This window comes from Marmota monax, unplaced genomic scaffold (assembly GCF_021218885.2).
Source record: "Marmota monax isolate L192 unplaced genomic scaffold, Marmota_monax_Labrador192_F-V1.1 WCK01_AAM20220418_F8-fsc00206, whole genome shotgun sequence".
Taxonomy (NCBI): domain Eukaryota; kingdom Metazoa; phylum Chordata; class Mammalia; order Rodentia; family Sciuridae; genus Marmota; species Marmota monax.
The window spans coordinates 836,580-853,823 of NW_026694490.1; the positions used below are offsets into that span (position 1 = coordinate 836,580).

The window sequence follows — 17,244 nt, forward strand, 5'->3', positions numbered from 1 at the left end:
TCTCTCTCTCTCTCTCTCTCTCTATATATATATATATATATATAGAGAGAGAGAGAGAGAGAGAGAGAAAGAAAGAAAGAAAGGCACTCCTCCACTTAGTAGTCAGGATTGTCATGGTTACCTAATGTTTCACATGACTCACTAGTACACCCTGCTCTCCCATAAAGTAGTATTTGCATTTCAAAGGAACTCTGTACTTAACAATTCCCTTGTTAAAACACCTGTTTCAATGATGAAAATTAAATTAAGGTCTAGAAAAGCTGAAACTTGCAAAGCAAAGTTATATTTGCTGTAGGACTTTCATTAATAACGATTTTATTAAAGGTGTAAGTGCCCACCTATAAAAGAGACTTCAGTGAACAAATTCAGGGTTTTTTATTTTTTATTTTTTTGATTACACAAAACATTTGTTCAGGAATAATGCCTTTCCTTTTCCTAATCACAACCAGCTTTATCATTAGCACAAAGTTTCTTATACATTCTTGTCAATTTTTTATCACGTTTATCATCCACTGTTAGGATAAACAAAGCTTAAAGGCATCCCAACTATCTAGTGTGTCCTTAAGTTTTTTTAATGCAGGTGGTAGAGGCTTCTGAATTTGATGGCATTATTACCAAATATATAATACAAGTTAGGTTTTCTAATTGATCAATCATGTTACATCCAATTTGAATTATGAAAATACTAGTACTAAATAAAAATAGGCGGGGCTGGGGATGTGGCTCAAGCGGTAGCACGCTTGCCTGGCCTGCGTTCTGCCCAGGTTCGATCCTCAGCACCACATACAAAGATGTTGTGTCCGCTGAAAACTAAAAAATAAATATTTTAAAAACTCTCTCTCTCTCTCTCTCTCTCTCTCTCTCTCTCTCTCATCTCATCTCTCTCTCTAAAAAAAATAGGCTATTAGCTAAGACATAGGAATCCTTGTTATGTAGATGCATTTTACAGGCCCTCACATTGTATCATATAATGTGATGTACTATTTTAATTATCTCACAACATTAGAAAGTATAACTTTTAATTATAAATGAAATTGATTGGAGGCTGAAGGGGGATTTAATAGAATTACAGTACAATTTCTCAACATTTAATTATTTTAACTATATACATGCTTTTAAAATGAGAAAAGACTTATCTAGTAATCCATCATTTTCTATAGGGTCTTGCTCAATTTACTCATCTTCTTCCTAACTCATCTGTGAAGTTGAGAAAGATAACCTGTATTTAAAGTGACAAGTATTTCTACCCAGTCAAAAAATTTCTCTGTTCTGGGAAAGGGTAAGTTAAGATGAAGAAATAAAGCTAGTGAACAAGTATACAATTGTGCCTACTTCAACAAAGATATGACAAGCCCCAGACAGGACAACCATGTGCTGTACCAGGGAGACTAAACTATAGTTTTGACAAAGATTGTTGTTTCCCTAGCCTACAGCAGATGCACCAGAGCCATTGAGCCTAAAATGCATTTGCAATCTAGGACAATATGTGTCTCAGCAGTAACTCATATGGAATGGCCTGTCTTTCTGATATCCTGTCTCCTAAATTTTAACTACATTCAGTGAGTAAGGGAGCCACAGAAAGAAATGAAGCTGATTTTTCTTCCATATTAGCAATATAGGGGCTCAAAATTTAATTTCCCTTAAAGACACCATATTTCACCAAGAGACCAGGGGTACCATACGGATGTTGGATTATCACACAGTACACTTGTCAGTCCATCTGCTTGGCTTACCTTGGATTGTATAAGCGAGCAACACCAGCCCGCCCTTTAGCAGCTTCTCCAATAGTTTTAAATTTTTCAGAAGAAAGTTCTATGGCAGTCAGTTTTAACACCTGCCATAACCCATTTGAAATGAATCAAAGCTACACATCCTGTGTCTCAATTTCGTTCAATCTCTGTACTAGCCACTAATCTCATTATACACAGAACACTCTCTCACTAGGTGCTAAATTGAGTTCACAGTCCCCCTCTGAAATTCATACTTTGAAGAAAATTTTATTCTATTTATAAAGAATAAAACTAGCATCTGAGAGGGAATACTTCTGAGATAACTAGTGAAGCACAAGCACTCTTCCGTTTGCCTTTTGTTTATGGAGAAGTTGCTCATTTCCTGATAAAATGCACACATGAAGAGCCTCCAAATCTAGTAATGTTGAAATTAAGTCTTCCTGATAAGGCATGGAGGCATACGGGTAGGAAGCACATTTTCTTTGCAAGAGTACAGTTTGGCTAGTTATAATAGATGTAGTAGACATTTTTGATACCTAGTCCAGTGCATCAACAGTTGCTGTGAGTGTTGACTGCAACATTAATATTTGCACCCTTGTCAGAACTACTTTGTCTAGGATACCTGGGGAGTCAAAACCTCTCTCTCTTCATCTGACCCAAACCATGCATCCTGGCTTGAAATCAGTGGATATAAAATCCTGGCTCTATTGTTTCAAAGGGTGTCAATTCCTCGGTGCCCCTCATGTTACAGAGTTCCTTGGGCTGAGGCTAGACTTCAGCTAAACTATGTTTACACCTAGTTTCTTTCCCTATTCTATGTTATTCCCCGCACTTCCATATATGTTTCATGTAAGAACACTCCCTCAACAAACCATTATCACAAGAATCCCCATCTCATGTTATTCTTCTGGGGAACCCCACTTACAACACTAGTGTACTAATGTACATTTCATCTATGTGTCTGTGTTCTCCATTTTCCTTCCCTGTGTCAAACCAACTCAATGCCTCCTTTTCTCATAGAGTTTGTGGCAGGACTTCCCAGAATTTGTTTCCCCCAAACCCCAAGTCCACTGTGAAGAACAGGGTTTGGGGAGTGAGGGGTTTCCTTCACACTAAAAAACATACTCCCCTTCCCTACACACACACACAAACAAACAAACAAACACGGGGGGGAAAAAGAGAAATCTCTGAAAACACGAGCACAGGGAACCTCTGACTTGTTTCCTAACAGTCCAAACAGTAAGAACTCAATGCTGATGGCTATATGATGCACCTTGCACCTGAAAGGCTAGATCTTACCCAAGGATCTTAGCCTCTCCAATTTTTGTCCTCTCTATACCCATTATAGCACAGGAGCTGCCTAACTGGTCCACTGAAAGGATTATGAAAACTTGCGTAATGGGCATCACAGCTATAACTAATGTGAAAAGATATCCTCTCATATTTTGGTAATATGTATCCCCAGAAGCTTGGCACTACCTCCAAAGCACTGTGACAGGATGTCCTGCCATCCTAGTAGGATGGAATTTATAGTCTACATACAGTTATTTGTTTAGCAAACAGACGTCTGATATTTTTTTCACACCGAGTCCTGAGAACAAGGTTTCATATATGCTACATAACAAGACATCAAAAGGGAAGGTTATAATTATTATATTTTGTTCTTATGAAATATTCTGTTAATAGAATATTTATGAAGCATTTTTATGAATAAGTGTAATACCCTGCAACGTTACCTGAAAAAATAATTCCAGGACAATATAAACTGTATGACTTGCAGCAAAGTAAAACACACATAACCACATTTTAACACAGAGAGAAAGACAAGAAATAGTCATTACAGGTAGCTTATTTAATTATTTTCTCCTTACGGCTTTCTGTACTTTCTAACCTTTTTGTGGCTAGGATTAATGTTTTCCCAATCAGCTGTTCTCTTGCTCCGCTCTCCACCATAGGTCAGTCAGTCAGGCACCAGCACCACTACAACCACCATCAAGGCACCAGGCACCACCACCAGTCCCACTAACTCCAAGCCCAGATTCTGAGCACTGACCATGTTGCTGCATTGATGAGAAAATCTGAAAGAGCTGCCTTAGGCTAGTGAGTGTATCTTGTGGGTGGGCAGGAGTTTGAAGCTGCAGTCAAGCTGGACCTAGGGGCAGGAGTGTTTGGAGGAGGGAAAGGAGGAAAGAAATGAGGCTTTGGGTTCTTCTTCCTACAGCATCACTTACCCAACCACTAGTGGACAGACTGGAAGACACAGATCAAAGCTAGAACCAGACAGGAACAAACAGTAAACAATGGGTGGTCCAACTTCCCAATATGAGTCCAAACCCTGACCTTTCCCTGTTCAGTGTTCAGGTTGACAAGCTTGTGTCACCTCACAGTCCTCTACTGCTAGGTTCCCTGACACAGCTGACTTCCCTCCTCCTTCTCAAGTCACCAGTGCCAACCATTTCTACTGCTAGCACTGTCCTGTCTTTTAGAAGACATGAAATGAGAAAGAGGCTGGGTTTGGGTATCCTTATGGGGAATCAGAAAAGCACCTTCAAACTTGAAAACTGTGTTACCACCCTCAAACCCCATGATAGGAGTTTCCAATCTATAGCCACCTTCACAGGGACCTACAGAGATGAGGACAGGCTTCCTCCTCATCTTTTTCCTTTCACTGCCACAATCTCACTGACTTCAAGAAAATAGGGAGCTGGTACCTGAACAAGAACCACTATCTGGACCAATACTTCAGCACCTCAGCTCCTGATGATATGAGGCCATGTCACTCGTGAATTTGGCCCCAGTTTTCTACTCATTATTAGTAAAGCAGAGGACAACTTGCCTTCCCTGCCTTCCCTCCTTCTCTGACTCCACTAACACACACACTGCCTTCCCTCTTGTTCTTTCCCCACTTATACAAGAATGTCATCCTTCTCTGATTACTAGAAGAGACACCATCTCCTCCTGAGCTACGACCTTTCTATTTCTTTTCTGGGGAACAGCCTCATCCTTCTCTCTGCTCTCTCCACCTCTTTTTTGAAATAACCAATGTTCACCTCTGGAGTCCTGAAAACACCTGAAAAATGGGGATGGGGGATGAGTGTCAAAAAAAGCAGCAGAGAGTAGGAATGGATTTTGTTATTTGTTAGCATTTATTTCTATATGTTTTACACAAATGTGAATTCCTTTTATTATTGGAAAATTATAAAATTATTTATTTTTAAAAGGCATGTCATAAACAATAATTCTCAAGACATAATGTGTTATACATGTCATTCAAAGCAATCTAAATATCTTCTACATATTGTAACCTGAAAACAGCATAACTTACAAATCTGCTAATATGCTATAACCAACTAGGCTTTATTTCTGGGATACAAAGATAGTTCACTGTTGGGAAGCCATTCCTTAAATTGTTCATTTTTCACACATTTACTGAGCTCTGTTTTTGATGCTGTGGTTACAGCAGTGAATAAAGTTGACCTAAATCTCTAATCCCTAGCCCTTAATCCTGGTAAAATAACAATAAATTAACAAAATAAACAAAAAATAGCGTAGTGTTTGAGATAAGTACAAAAGAGTAAAAAACCCAAAAGGCAGGAAAAAACAAAGAGAGCATGACATGAAGTCAAGATGGGTTGAACTTTTAGAAAAAAATGACCAGGGAAAGACACACTAGAAAGGTCACCTATTAGATAAAAACCTAAAGTCAGTGAGGGATGTATGGTGATGTCTAGGAGAAGGACATCTCAGGCAGGGGCATAAGCAAACCAAAGGTTCTGTGAAAGGAACAGCCCAGGATGTTCCAGAAACATCAAGGAAGGCAGGATGACTAGAGAAAGAGAGAAAGACAGCAATAGATGATAAGACAGAAATGTAACAATGTTAAATAGGGCAAGGCCCTGTTAGTTGTAGTAAGTACTTTTGTATTTGCTCTAAAAAATACAGGGAAAGGATGGAGAGTTTGTACAAAGGGCATTGTCTCTGGATGTGTTGAGAATAGACTATAAAGGGAGACAAAGGTGGTAAGGAGAGTGGTCTATCTACATCATTCATTACAACAGCAAACTGATGGAGAAAAGGAAGCTTACAATCAAAATGTCTGATAAAATGTCAGCCATTCTTAACTTTTAAAAATACTATTAGTGAAATAGGAATAAAGAAACTTAATTTATCTAGTAAAGAATCATATGTAAATTTAGTGTTCCATTATTGGTTAGATTAAATTAGATTTTAAAAAATCCAGCCCCAATAACGAATATTTTGGAAGCTCTCTGACCTGGAAAATTCATCCCTCCCTGTGGGCTACCAAGACCACATAATTTTGACTAGTCTCCACTCACTGATATTATTTCTGTACATTACATTTGTGTGATACCAGTAAATATAAGTGAAAATATCCTTGAAAAAAAGAAAATATCAGAAACAGCAAAAATTCCACTAAATGACGAAACAAAATATGTATTCCCATTGACTTCTAGAACAAGATCAGGAGACTTGCAAGGAAGTCTTGGTCAAATGCAGAAAAGGAAAAAAGACAAATATTGGAAAGAAAGAAATGAAAAATCATTTTTGGGCAATTATATAAAGTATATACCTAAACAAATCAAAGGTATCACCTGAAAACTATTGAAATTAGTAAGACAGATCACACACAATTGGTAAATTCAAAATAAATATCCAATAGAACATTTTCTCTTAAATAAAAAATGTCCTATCAGAAAGTATAATTAGGAAAAGAAATAGTATTTCATCCTCAAAGACTACATTAAATACCTAAGAAAAACCTACCAAACAATATGAATTACTTAGCTAAATAAACTCCTGAAATTTGATTTACATAGTGAAGCAAAATGAAGTTAACATACCTAGAGAGAAAGTCTCAATTTTAAGGTGTTAATGTTCTTCAATTTAATCTGCTGATTTGCTGCAATTACAATACAAATTCCAATGCTTTTCTTTTTATTATTGTTGCTCAATTTGAAACTTGATTAATAAGTGTAAATGCATCTGCTAATATGTGCATAGAAGAAAATTGGAAATTGTTAGTAGTGGCAAGGAGTGGAAAAAATAGAACAAGTTTCTTTCCAAGTATATTTTATTTCCTTAATTTTTGTGGTGCTAGGGATTGGACCAAGGACCTTGCCCATGTCTTATCAGTGTTCTACCACTGAGCTACTGAGCTACATCCCTAGCCTGTTTTGAATATTATTACCAAGACAAAAAAAAAAAAAAAAAAAACAAGATTCCTAATCTGGACTATCTGGACTATCATATGTAACACAGACCCTTGAGGACATTGTCTTGGCTCTTATTATCTGCAGAAGAAGTCACTGACCCCTTGAGAAGCCCATGAAGTCAAGGACCTCTAATCCCACCCCCTAAAGTATGCTTAAGCATACATATAGTCACAAAACAAACCTTGTGAATACAATTTCAGGTGGTCTACAGAGTTGGCCAGGTGAGAATGCCTATTCTAGGCCAATCAGTGTGGTCAGTCAGGATTGTTGCTTGGGTCTGGCCATACATTTGACTAAGGGGACCCCAAGGTGGATATGGACTAGCAAGCAGTGACCTTGCAGCAAGGCTAGTCTCTTCATAGGTGTCCTGGAGTTAAGGACGAGAGAAGCCCTAGAGGCTACACCTCTCAAGCCATTCGGTAGTAGCACATAGTGATAAAAACAGTATTTACAAGGGCACTATGAATAAAAACAGACAATAGGCAGGCCTGGGAGTTAGCCCCAGCAATCAGGTGTTCAGGCTGTGTGGAAATTCTCAGCTGCAGTAGCAGGTGGGAACAGCAATATTTTCTATGCACAGTTAAGTTACCCCTAGAGGAATCTGAAGGATGGAGAGAAGGGGCCAAATGCATTTACTCAGGTCACCACCTTGGCTACGTATCCATGTATATTTTTGAAATAAGTAACAGAGTAAAGTATCTGAATTCAGTGGATGAAAGGCTCTGAAATATGGGAGGGGGTAGTAGAACAGCACCTTCCATCCCTCTTGAAAGGGCAGGGAGGATTTGAGTAGCTTGCACCCTTCACACCCTTAATTTCCTTCGATTCCCAGCTCATCCTTTTGCCCTGAGTTGAATCACTAAACTGGAATATAATCCAAGGACAGGTATTGAAAACTGTCATCATTATAACCATCAAATTACAGAAGGTTCACATGGCAGTCATGAATGGTTTGGTAATATTAAATAAATGTGTTTCTTTAACAGAACAAGACAGGGTCATTTATTTGTCCAACTTAGAAGGTTCCCCAGAAGGAGGAAAATTAGCATTTATTTGTCCAAAATAAATAAGACTGGATAAATGAACACCTCTCCATGAATCAATTTACAGATCATATTGAAATATGCTTACCTTGTTGAGAAAAAAAATCCATTTTTAGATGTTCAAACACCTTAGCGTGTTCTGAAAACACCACGTGGCCAATGGAATTCATTTTCTATGTGGTAAAAATTAACCAAAATTAATGGTGCCTTCCAATGAAGTGGGAAATCTTGTTTTGTTTACTTAGCAACACACGCTGTCCCTTTTTTGTTGCTGTTTCCCACACTGAATTCTTGTTTTATTGTAATTTTCAGTATAAAAATAAAGTGTGGTAATAGTTTTAAAAATAAAATAAGAATATTCCGAAGTATAGACCCCATTCCTATTTCTTGTTTCCTTTCTGATACCCTGTTCTTTATCTATAGGGGGCATGAAACTGCAAGGGAAATGTGTGTGTGGGGGGGTGGGGGGTACTAGGTAAAGGCTGGAAGATTGGAAATAGAGGGACAAGTATCCATAGCCCAGAAAAGAATGAAAAAATTCCTCCAACAAAAAGCATATATATACAATTGCTGTTCCAGAAGATGCAGCCTCTCCCCGGTAACCAGAGAAAAGCAAATTCTTACATGGAGAAAGGACTACTTCTGTTCTGGCCTCCAGAACTACAAAGGCAAAGAATGAGTGACAGGACCTGATGTGGTGGGGTGAGATGAGAGTGGGGATAAAGGAGGGGGCTCACACTCTTGGTGGGAGTGGAAAGCGGGGACCCAAGCTTACTGGAGATGCAGCCCTCACGTGACTAGGAGCTGACGTGGGCAAAGGTACTTAAAGCCCTGGCCGCCGACTCCCTGTCCTCCTCTGGGTACCAACTCTATTACGCTGCGCATTGCTGAGCATTTAACCCAGGCCAGAAGGAGGAGGAGAAGGAGGAGGCGGAGGAGGAGGAGGAGGAGAAGGAGAACATTTCCCCTGATCCCTGCAGGTGGGTGTGAGGGTGGGCATGTCCTGGGACCATTGAATACTCGCCTAGGGATGCGGGAATCTAAAGCTTCGCTTGCCTCTTCCTCGCCGTTTCAGGCCTGCTTTCAAGATTAGATCCGTGGCGCCCAGACGTAGCTTGTTTTGGTGGGTGGAGGGAAGACAGGGTGGGAAAGAAAAGATCTTGATGGATTTTGAGAGGAATCCGCTTGCTTCCTCTTCCAGCCAATGCTTTGTTTTTGTTTGTTATTTTATTTTTTGACACCCAGGCCCTGCACCCCACATCCTGTCCTGTTTTGAAAGGAGGAGGGAAGAGAAATAAACGTGGCAGCGCACACAAGGCCAGCGGGGAGGTTGGGAATGGGTGACCGCAGGGGCTGCAGTAGGGAAATAATCTGGACGTTTCGCTCCCACCCTTACTTTGCAGACATCCCCCACCCCTACCATCCCTGTCCTCCCCTCCCCGGCGAGCCCTCTGTCATTTGGGGGTACTGGGAAATGGGTGTGCCAGCCTCTGTAAAAGAGATGGCAGGTTTGGCGCTGTCTGAGCTTCACAGGAGGGGGGAACCCTGAAAACCACCGTTCTAATACCCAGACTGCTTTTACAGACACCTCTGGCTCGCAAGGCTTTTCACCCTCATCTTTTCAGTCCTGGAAAAGGAATTCGGGTATGCAGGAGGGAGAAATGGCGGTTATCGGAGGACTGGCGTGGGGGGAGGGGGCGGGAGGCGGAGCCCAGAGCGGAGAAACCCTGGAAAATCACGACCCTGAAAGCGAGAAGGCAGACGTTAGGGCTCCTGTTCTGCAGGATAATGCAGTCTAACGCTAGGCCTGGAGGTTAAGGAGTAAAAAATAGGGGAGTGACACTAGATCGACTGGCTAAAATCCCCCATGCTGCGACTGATCCAGCATTCGGTAGAAGTACCCCATCTCACCAATTCCCACCCACTCCTTCTCCCCCGCCCCTGCCGCCTCCCGTCGCCTCCCGCTAGGGTGCAGAAGAAGGGGTGTGGCGGTGTTCCTGGAGAAATGGCGGCTGGGGGCGGGGCAAAGAGGAAGGAGGGGTGAGTGCCTGGGGAGCCTGCGCAAGAGGGGGGATTGGGGGTGGTATAGGAGGAATAGAGGAAACGAGGGAATTGAGAGGTAGAATTGTTGAACATTTTGGTGTGCGAATAATACTGAAAGGCGATTAATAGGAATCTTGTTCTGGGTGCTGATCCATCCACCAGGCTTTCAGTCTCCAACGTCTGCAGTCTGTATTTCCGCCCTTTAGTCTGTCTTTAGCATGAAGCTCTAACTGAACCGAAGGAAGAAGCAACCCTGAAACCTCCGAGATCAGTGTTGAGGGTGGCAACTGTCTGGGGACCGTCGTGTGGGTGTGGCAGAAATCAGAGCAGAGTAAGACCATAGCTCCTCCTCCTGCATCTTCTCCTGAAAAGATACCCCTTGCCCAGGCCAGTATTTTTTGGTGCAGAGGAAGGGGTGTGGCATTCACCTTAGTTAATAGTTTAAGGAGAAAAGGCTAGGGAGGAAAAAAAGGAACCTTAGTAGGGGGGAGGGGGAGGGATTTTGATCCACAAGAATACAAATCATGAAGGGAACCAGAATATGTTCACCAAAGACTCAAAAAAAGCCTTTTGTTATCTGTCTGCAGGTCCATTTGCCTCTTAGGCTCTGTGCAACTGCAGGTCCAGTGGAAAACAGCTAACTGCTTCTCATCCCAGGAAGGTGGTATGTGTACCATCTAGGCACCTACACGGGTGGGGGTGGGGACTTCAGGACTGAATCTGAGAGTTCTCACTCTCCACTAGTCTTCATACTGCCTCTCATCTAGGGTCAAGGAAATTCTGTTTTCACTGAGAGGACAAGCTAGGGTGAAGATAGGACCTGTTCTCTAAATCAGCAAACACAGGCCTTGGCACATGTATTTGGATGCTAGCACACCCACAAAGCGTTGTGCTCCTAAACTCTCTTGTAAGTAGGCCTGGTTAGACAAAAAGGGAGCCAGAGCCCTAAACCTCATTTTTTTTATTAAAATTTTTTTATACCTTTATTTTATTTATGTATTTTTATGTGGTGCTGAGGATCAAAACCCAGGGCCTCACACATGCTAGATGAGCACTCTACTGCTGAGCCACAACCCCAGCCCACCCTAACCTCATTTCTAACATTTACCCCAGGGTTCTGCTCAGCTCACAGCCTCAGAAGAACTCACAAGCCTGAGCTGAAGACCTCACCTTGACGTGCACACATCCCACTTAGGCAAGCCAATTCTACACCCTGGATCAGAGAATCAGTTGCACCATGAGCCGTGTTCGGGATGCTGGCTGTGTAGCTGCAGGGATAGTGATTGGGGCTGGTGCCTGGTACTGCGTCTACAAATACACCAGGGGAAGAGACCAGAAGAAGAAGAGACTGGCCAAGCCCAAGAACCGGGCTGCAGCTGGGACTGGAGCCAGGGCTAAAGCTGGGCTAAGGGCTGGGTTCACTATTGACCTTGGGCCAGGATTCAGTCCCCCAGCCCCAGTCCATACTGGGGCAGAGGACAAGGCTCAGGATGAAGCCTCTGCTCTTGATACTGCAGGAGCTGAGGCAGTGGTCCCAGCTGTGTCTAGCCCTGAGGCTCAGAGTGGGGCTGGAAATCAGGTCCAGGAGACAGATGGAGCTGGAGTTGGGCCTAAGACTGAATCAGTAGTCGTGGCTGCAGCAGCCTCTTCAGTGGCACCACCTCCTATAGTGGCAGAGGCTCCCACAGCTGCAGAGGTCCCTGCAGTGGCAGAAGCTCCCAGCACAGCAGAGGCGTCAAGGGCTTCAGCACCTCCCAGAGCGGCAGTGACTCCCGGGGCAGCAGCACCTCCTGGGGCAGCAGCACCTCCCGGGGCAGCAGCACCTCCCAGGGCAGCAGCAGCACCTCCCAAGGCAGCAGTGACGCCCGGGGCAGCAGCAGCACCTCCCAGGGCAGCAGTGACTCCCGGGGCAGCAGCAGCACCTCCCAGGGCAGCAGTGAGTCCCGGGGCAGCAGCAGCAGCACCTCCCAGGGCAGCAGTGACTCCCAGGGCAGCAGCAGCACCTCCCAGGGCAGCAGTGACTCCCGGGGCAGCAGCAGCACCTCCCAGGGCAGCAGCGACTCCCGGGGCAGCGGCACCTCCCGGGGCAACAGCACCTCCCAGGGCAGCGGCACCTCCCGGGGCAGCGACACCTCCCGGGGCAGCAGCGCCTCCCGGGGCAGCAGCGCCTCCCGGGGCAGCAGCACCTCCCAGGGCTGCAGCACCTCCCAGGGCTGCAGCACCTCCAGGGGCAGCAGCAACTCATGGGGCAGTGGCAGCTCATGGGGGAGCAGCAGCAGCTTCCGGGGCAGCAGCAGTGCCTCCCAGGGCAGTAGCACCTCCTAGAGCAGCAGTGTCTCCTGGTACAGCAGCACCTCCCAGGGCAGCAGCATCTGCTGTGGTGGCAGCAGCCTCAGAAGCTGTGGAGGCTCCTGGGGTGGCAGCACCTACTGAGGTAGCCCGGACTTCTGGAATGGCAGCACCTGCAGAGGTGGTCGAGTCTCCTGTGCCCACACAGCCTGCTGGGTCAGCAGCACCTACTGGGGCTGCAGAGGCTCCTGGAACTTCAGGGTCCCCTAGAACAGCAGTAGCTGGCAAGAAAGCAACCCCTGGGGCTCACACTGGGGCTATACCTAAGGCTGCCTCTGCCACTGGAGCTGTGCCCAAAGGTGGAGCCAAGGGTGGAACCCGGTCCCGGACTGGAGGCAAAGGCAAGAGCAAGAAAAGCAAGGTTGAAGTAGATGAATTGGGAATGGGATTCCGCCCTGGGGATGGGGCTGCAGCAGCTGCTGCAGCCTCCGCTAATGGGGGAGAGGCTTTCCTAGCAGAGGTCCCTGATTCTGAGGAAGGGGAATCTGGTTGGACTGACACAGAGTCGGATTCGGATTCTGAACCAGAAACCCAGCGCAGAGGGAGAGGGAAAAAACCTGTTCCCATTCAGAAGCGCCCCTTTCCTTATGAAATTGATGAGATTCTGGGTGTCCGAGATCTCAGGAAAGTACTTGCCTTGCTTCAGAAATCAGATGATCCCTTCATTCAACAGGTAGCTTTGCTCACCTTGAGCAACAATGCCAATTATTCATGTAACCAAGAGACGATTCGCAAATTGGGAGGCCTCCCAATTATTGCAAACATGATCAACAAAACTGATCCCCACATTAAAGAAAAAGCCTTAATGGCCATGAATAACTTGAGTGAAAATTATGAAAACCAGGGCCGTCTTCAGGTATACATGAACAAAGTAATGGATGATATTATGGCCTCTAACCTGAACTCAGCAGTACAGGTAGTTGGACTAAAATTTTTAACGAACATGACTATTACCAATGACTACCAGCACCTGCTTGTCAATTCCATTGCAAACTTTTTCCGTTTGTTATCTCAGGGAGGTGGGAAAATCAAGGTTGAGATTTTGAAAATACTTTCCAATTTTGCTGAAAATCCAGATATGCTTAAAAAACTTCTCAGTACCCAAGTGCCATCATCATTTAGTTCCCTGTATAATTCTTACGTGGAATCAGAAATTCTTATCAATGCCCTTACTCTATTTGAGATTATCTATGACAATCTCAGAGCAGAAGTGTTCAACTACAGAGAATTCAACAAAGGTTCCCTTTTTTACTTATGCACTACATCTGGAGTGTGCGTTAAGAAAATTCGAGCCTTAGCAAATCACCATGACCTCTTGGTAAAAGTGAAAGTTATAAAACTGGTGAACAAATTTTGATTGTTGTGTCCTCTCAAAAGACTTGAAATTCCTTGTTCTTGTAGTCTGGAAGCATTGAAAATTGAAAGTTACTGCTTTTCCATTTGCTTGTATAGTAAAGGGATCCTTCCAGCTGCCAGTTTTGAATAATGTATCATCCAGAGTGATCTTATCTGTGACAGTCATTTATGAATACCAAATAGTCCTCTTGTACTGAAAACACATTTGTGATTTTAATCGTGCTGCTTAGATGGAATATTTTTACTGGTTCCTCTATGTGACTTGACAGTGAATCTGTCCATCGTGAATGGCCTACTCTGCTATTATTTGTTTTGACTTGAATTTATCCACCAAAGACTTCATTTGTGTATCATCAATAAAGTTGTATGTTTTAAATGACAAGAAATTGTCTTCATGCTTTAATTTGAAATCTAGCTGAAGAGATAAGGGACATGAATACAAAAGGATTACTAACAGTACATGAGCATGTGCTTATTATCAAATATATGCTCTCTGGTTAAATAAAGCAGAGCTTGCTGAGGAAAGCTTCCATGAGCCAGGGTACATATAAACTAGGTTGGAAGGGCAGTCCAGGAGGGGAAATGGTTTGAAGAAAGGCAAGAAAGTGGGAAATCCATTCCTGCAATAGGAAGAAAGCTAGTTTGCCTGGAATAGAAGTGATGGGAAGAGGAACAACGAGAGTTTAAGGTGAGGAAATTTTAAATAAATATTGACCCTTAAACTGAGATATTGAAATGTTCTGTCATATTCTGGGAGACACTGGACATTGTTGACAAAAGGAACAATCATTTGGCAGCAATGTGCAAGATGGATTGGACATGGCATGGGGTTGGGGTGGAGACTGGAAATGAGAACATTTGTTACAAAGTTATAATCCAAGAATGACATGATGAAGGGTAAGATGGGATTATGGCTAAAGGAAATATTAAATATGTTAATTATAAGAGACTTATAAAAAAGCCGAGATCTGCCATATGCCACCTATCTATATGATCTGATGCTGGTCCTGACAGCATTGCCCTTTTTCTTGGGCAAATGTAAAGACTGTTTAATGACAAAAGGAGTTCCCATTTTGGATGAGAAAAAAAGCAGTGTGTCCAGGCACAGTGGTGCACGCCTGTGATTCAGCAGCTCAGGAGGGAGGCTGAGGCAGGAGGATTACAAGTTCAAAGCCAGCCTCAGCAATGGTTAGGTGCTAAGCAACTCAGTGAGACCCTGTCTCTAACTAAAATACAAAATAGGGCTGGGGATGTGGCTCAGTGGTTGAGTGCCCCTGAGTGCAATCCCCAATTTAAAAAAAAAAAAAAAGCAATGTGGCAGAAAGAATGACTATTGGTATAGACCAGTGGTTGAGTTCCCAAAGGTAGAGGTCTAGGTCTGCCTTCCTTTGGAAGAGAAGTAGTAGTAAGATCTTTTGGGGAGCCCCACCACCACTCCTCAGTTCACCTAAGAGCAAGTACACCTTCCCTCTCCCCCGGCCTCCCTGCAACCGGCCCACTGAAGAAATGAAAACAGAAAATGATAAGGGTCGGAGAGATTTTTCTGAACTCAACATGCTTTTCTCACATTGAATATAATGCAACTATTAAAAACTATTATACACCATGGAGACTATGGTTAATAACAGTATATTATATGTTTGAATATTGCTGTGAGAGTAGATTCTATAACCACAAAATGATCACCATATAAGGTAATGCATATAAGTAGGCCGATTTAACCATTCCACAATGTATACATATATCAAAACATTGTATTGTTCCCAAAAAATGTGTAAAATATTTATTTTTTAATTAAAAATAAATTTTTAAAATTATGATGTACTTCTGCCAGGCCCGGTAGTGCATGCTTATAATCTCAGTGGCTCAGAAGGCTGAGGCAGAAGGATCACAAGTTCAAAGCCAGCCTCAGCAAAAGCAAGCTGCTAAGCAACTCAGTGAGACCCTGTCTCTAAATAAAACAAAATAGGGTTGGGGATATGGCTCAGTGGTCGAGTGTCCTTGAGTTCAATCCCCGGTACCCAACATAGAAAAAATTATGATGTACTTCTGTATTTACAAAAAAAGACATTCACCATATATCAGGGCCTATGGTATCAGTTTAAAAAGTTCACAAAATTGAAACTGGGTGAAAATTTTTTCAGATGTTTATAATGTATGCCTCTGTATTTTTTACAAACAATTCAGAATACATTGTAGATCAGTGGTTCTCAATGCGTAGCTCATGGACTATTGCAGGTCTCTAAAACAGTAAGATATAAACTAAATACAAAATAATACTAGCATGTCATTAGATGTTCTCACAGGGTTTACACTTGCACCAATGGTACAAAACAATGATGGGTAAAACTGTTGGTGCCTTAGCATGGATCAAGGCAGTGTCCTGAAATTACTAGAAGTGATTTTATTCTTTATAGTCACACACTCAATTTTTAAAGATCGAGATTCATTTTAAAATGTTTATTATATCTTATTCATGATAAAATTATCGTTACTATGGTAACAAGATGACTCTAGATGAGGTTAGACTCAAGATTTCTTAAATTCTTAATAAGGAGAACCTGAAAATATGTCAGTCCTGGAACATTAATGTCTTCTTCTGGGTGGCATAGAGGTGGAATTTGAGATGATATATTGAAGAAGGATGCATCAGCATCTCTTGGCTTGATTCCAGCTATTGAGATAATCCAACCTTCTTCCTTTACCCTGAATAACAGTGGAAACTTATATCTTCTTTAGGTGAAACATATTTCCATACAGAGATGTGTTGACTGGCCTTATGAATGAGCAGAGAATCACGTGGTAGACAAATATTTCATTCCCTAAAGTCTGTGTTTCTGTGTTTTAAGTCACATCACATGTGATAAATCAACAGCATAGTCCAGCTGTAGCAAAAACTTGAAAGAATAGTTCTTTGAAATATTTAACTTGATAAAATAATAACAATAGAAACTAAAACTTTGGCATTAGCTATATATATTTCTATTCCTGACTCTTGAAACATTCTTTAGACATTCTGTACTATAGTTTGTACCTTTTTTACATTTTGTGTCCAGGTCATAGGTGTGGTGGGACAGTTCTCACAACTATATTTACACTGAATAGTCCTGCTCTCCCTACTTTTATTTATTGTTCTGCATGAACAATTAGATCAGGAAGAAGTTAAGAATATGACCTCATAAATGCAAGGACTGAGAATACAGGGATATAATTTTAGTGGCAGAGCGCAAGGATGAAGCGATGTAAATCACTGCTCTCAGGGTTCCAAGAGCTACATTTGTTTCTACCTACTATCAGTCTAGGTTATTCAACCTTTTTCTTACTGTAAGAAATATCTCAGTATCTTTCCATAAATTCCCTGTTTGCACTTAAGCAAAAGGCTGCAAACTAAGAGTAAGACTACAAATATAATAGTAAATAATAGACTCTCAAGAATATTTGGGTTGAGGTTGTCAAAGTGCAAATGAGATTTTCTTTCACAATCTTGGG

At 42.4% G+C, this 17,244-nt stretch overlaps 1 protein-coding gene across 11 annotated transcripts; it reads left to right on the plus strand.

Moving 5' to 3' along the window:
• The first annotated feature begins 8,851 nt into the window (after positions 1-8,851).
• Positions 8,852-14,141, plus strand: Armcx2 (armadillo repeat containing X-linked 2). Of its 11 annotated transcripts, none has more exons than XM_046419214.2 (6): positions 8,852-8,987; positions 9,253-9,336; positions 9,592-9,651; positions 10,213-10,381; positions 10,638-10,714; positions 11,164-14,141. In XM_046419214.2, the coding sequence occupies exon 6, from the start codon at positions 11,288-11,290 to the stop codon at positions 13,754-13,756; it is 2,469 nt and encodes an 822-aa protein (XP_046275170.1). In that variant the 5' UTR covers positions 8,852-8,987; positions 9,253-9,336; positions 9,592-9,651; positions 10,213-10,381; positions 10,638-10,714; positions 11,164-11,287; the 3' UTR covers positions 13,757-14,141. The 11 variants fall into 11 exon arrangements, with proteins under 11 accessions (XP_046275170.1, XP_046275169.1, XP_046275176.1 ...); XM_046419213.2 differs by having other exon boundaries at positions 10,257-10,381; XM_046419220.2 differs by having other exon boundaries at positions 10,257-10,381; positions 10,638-10,711.
• Positions 14,142-17,244: the final 3,103 nt, after the last annotated feature.

Coding starts and splice junctions, on each gene's coding strand:
- Armcx2 (XM_046419214.2), top strand. CDS start 11,288: ATGAGCCGTGTTCGGGATGCTGGCTGTGTAGCTGCAGGGATAGTGATT.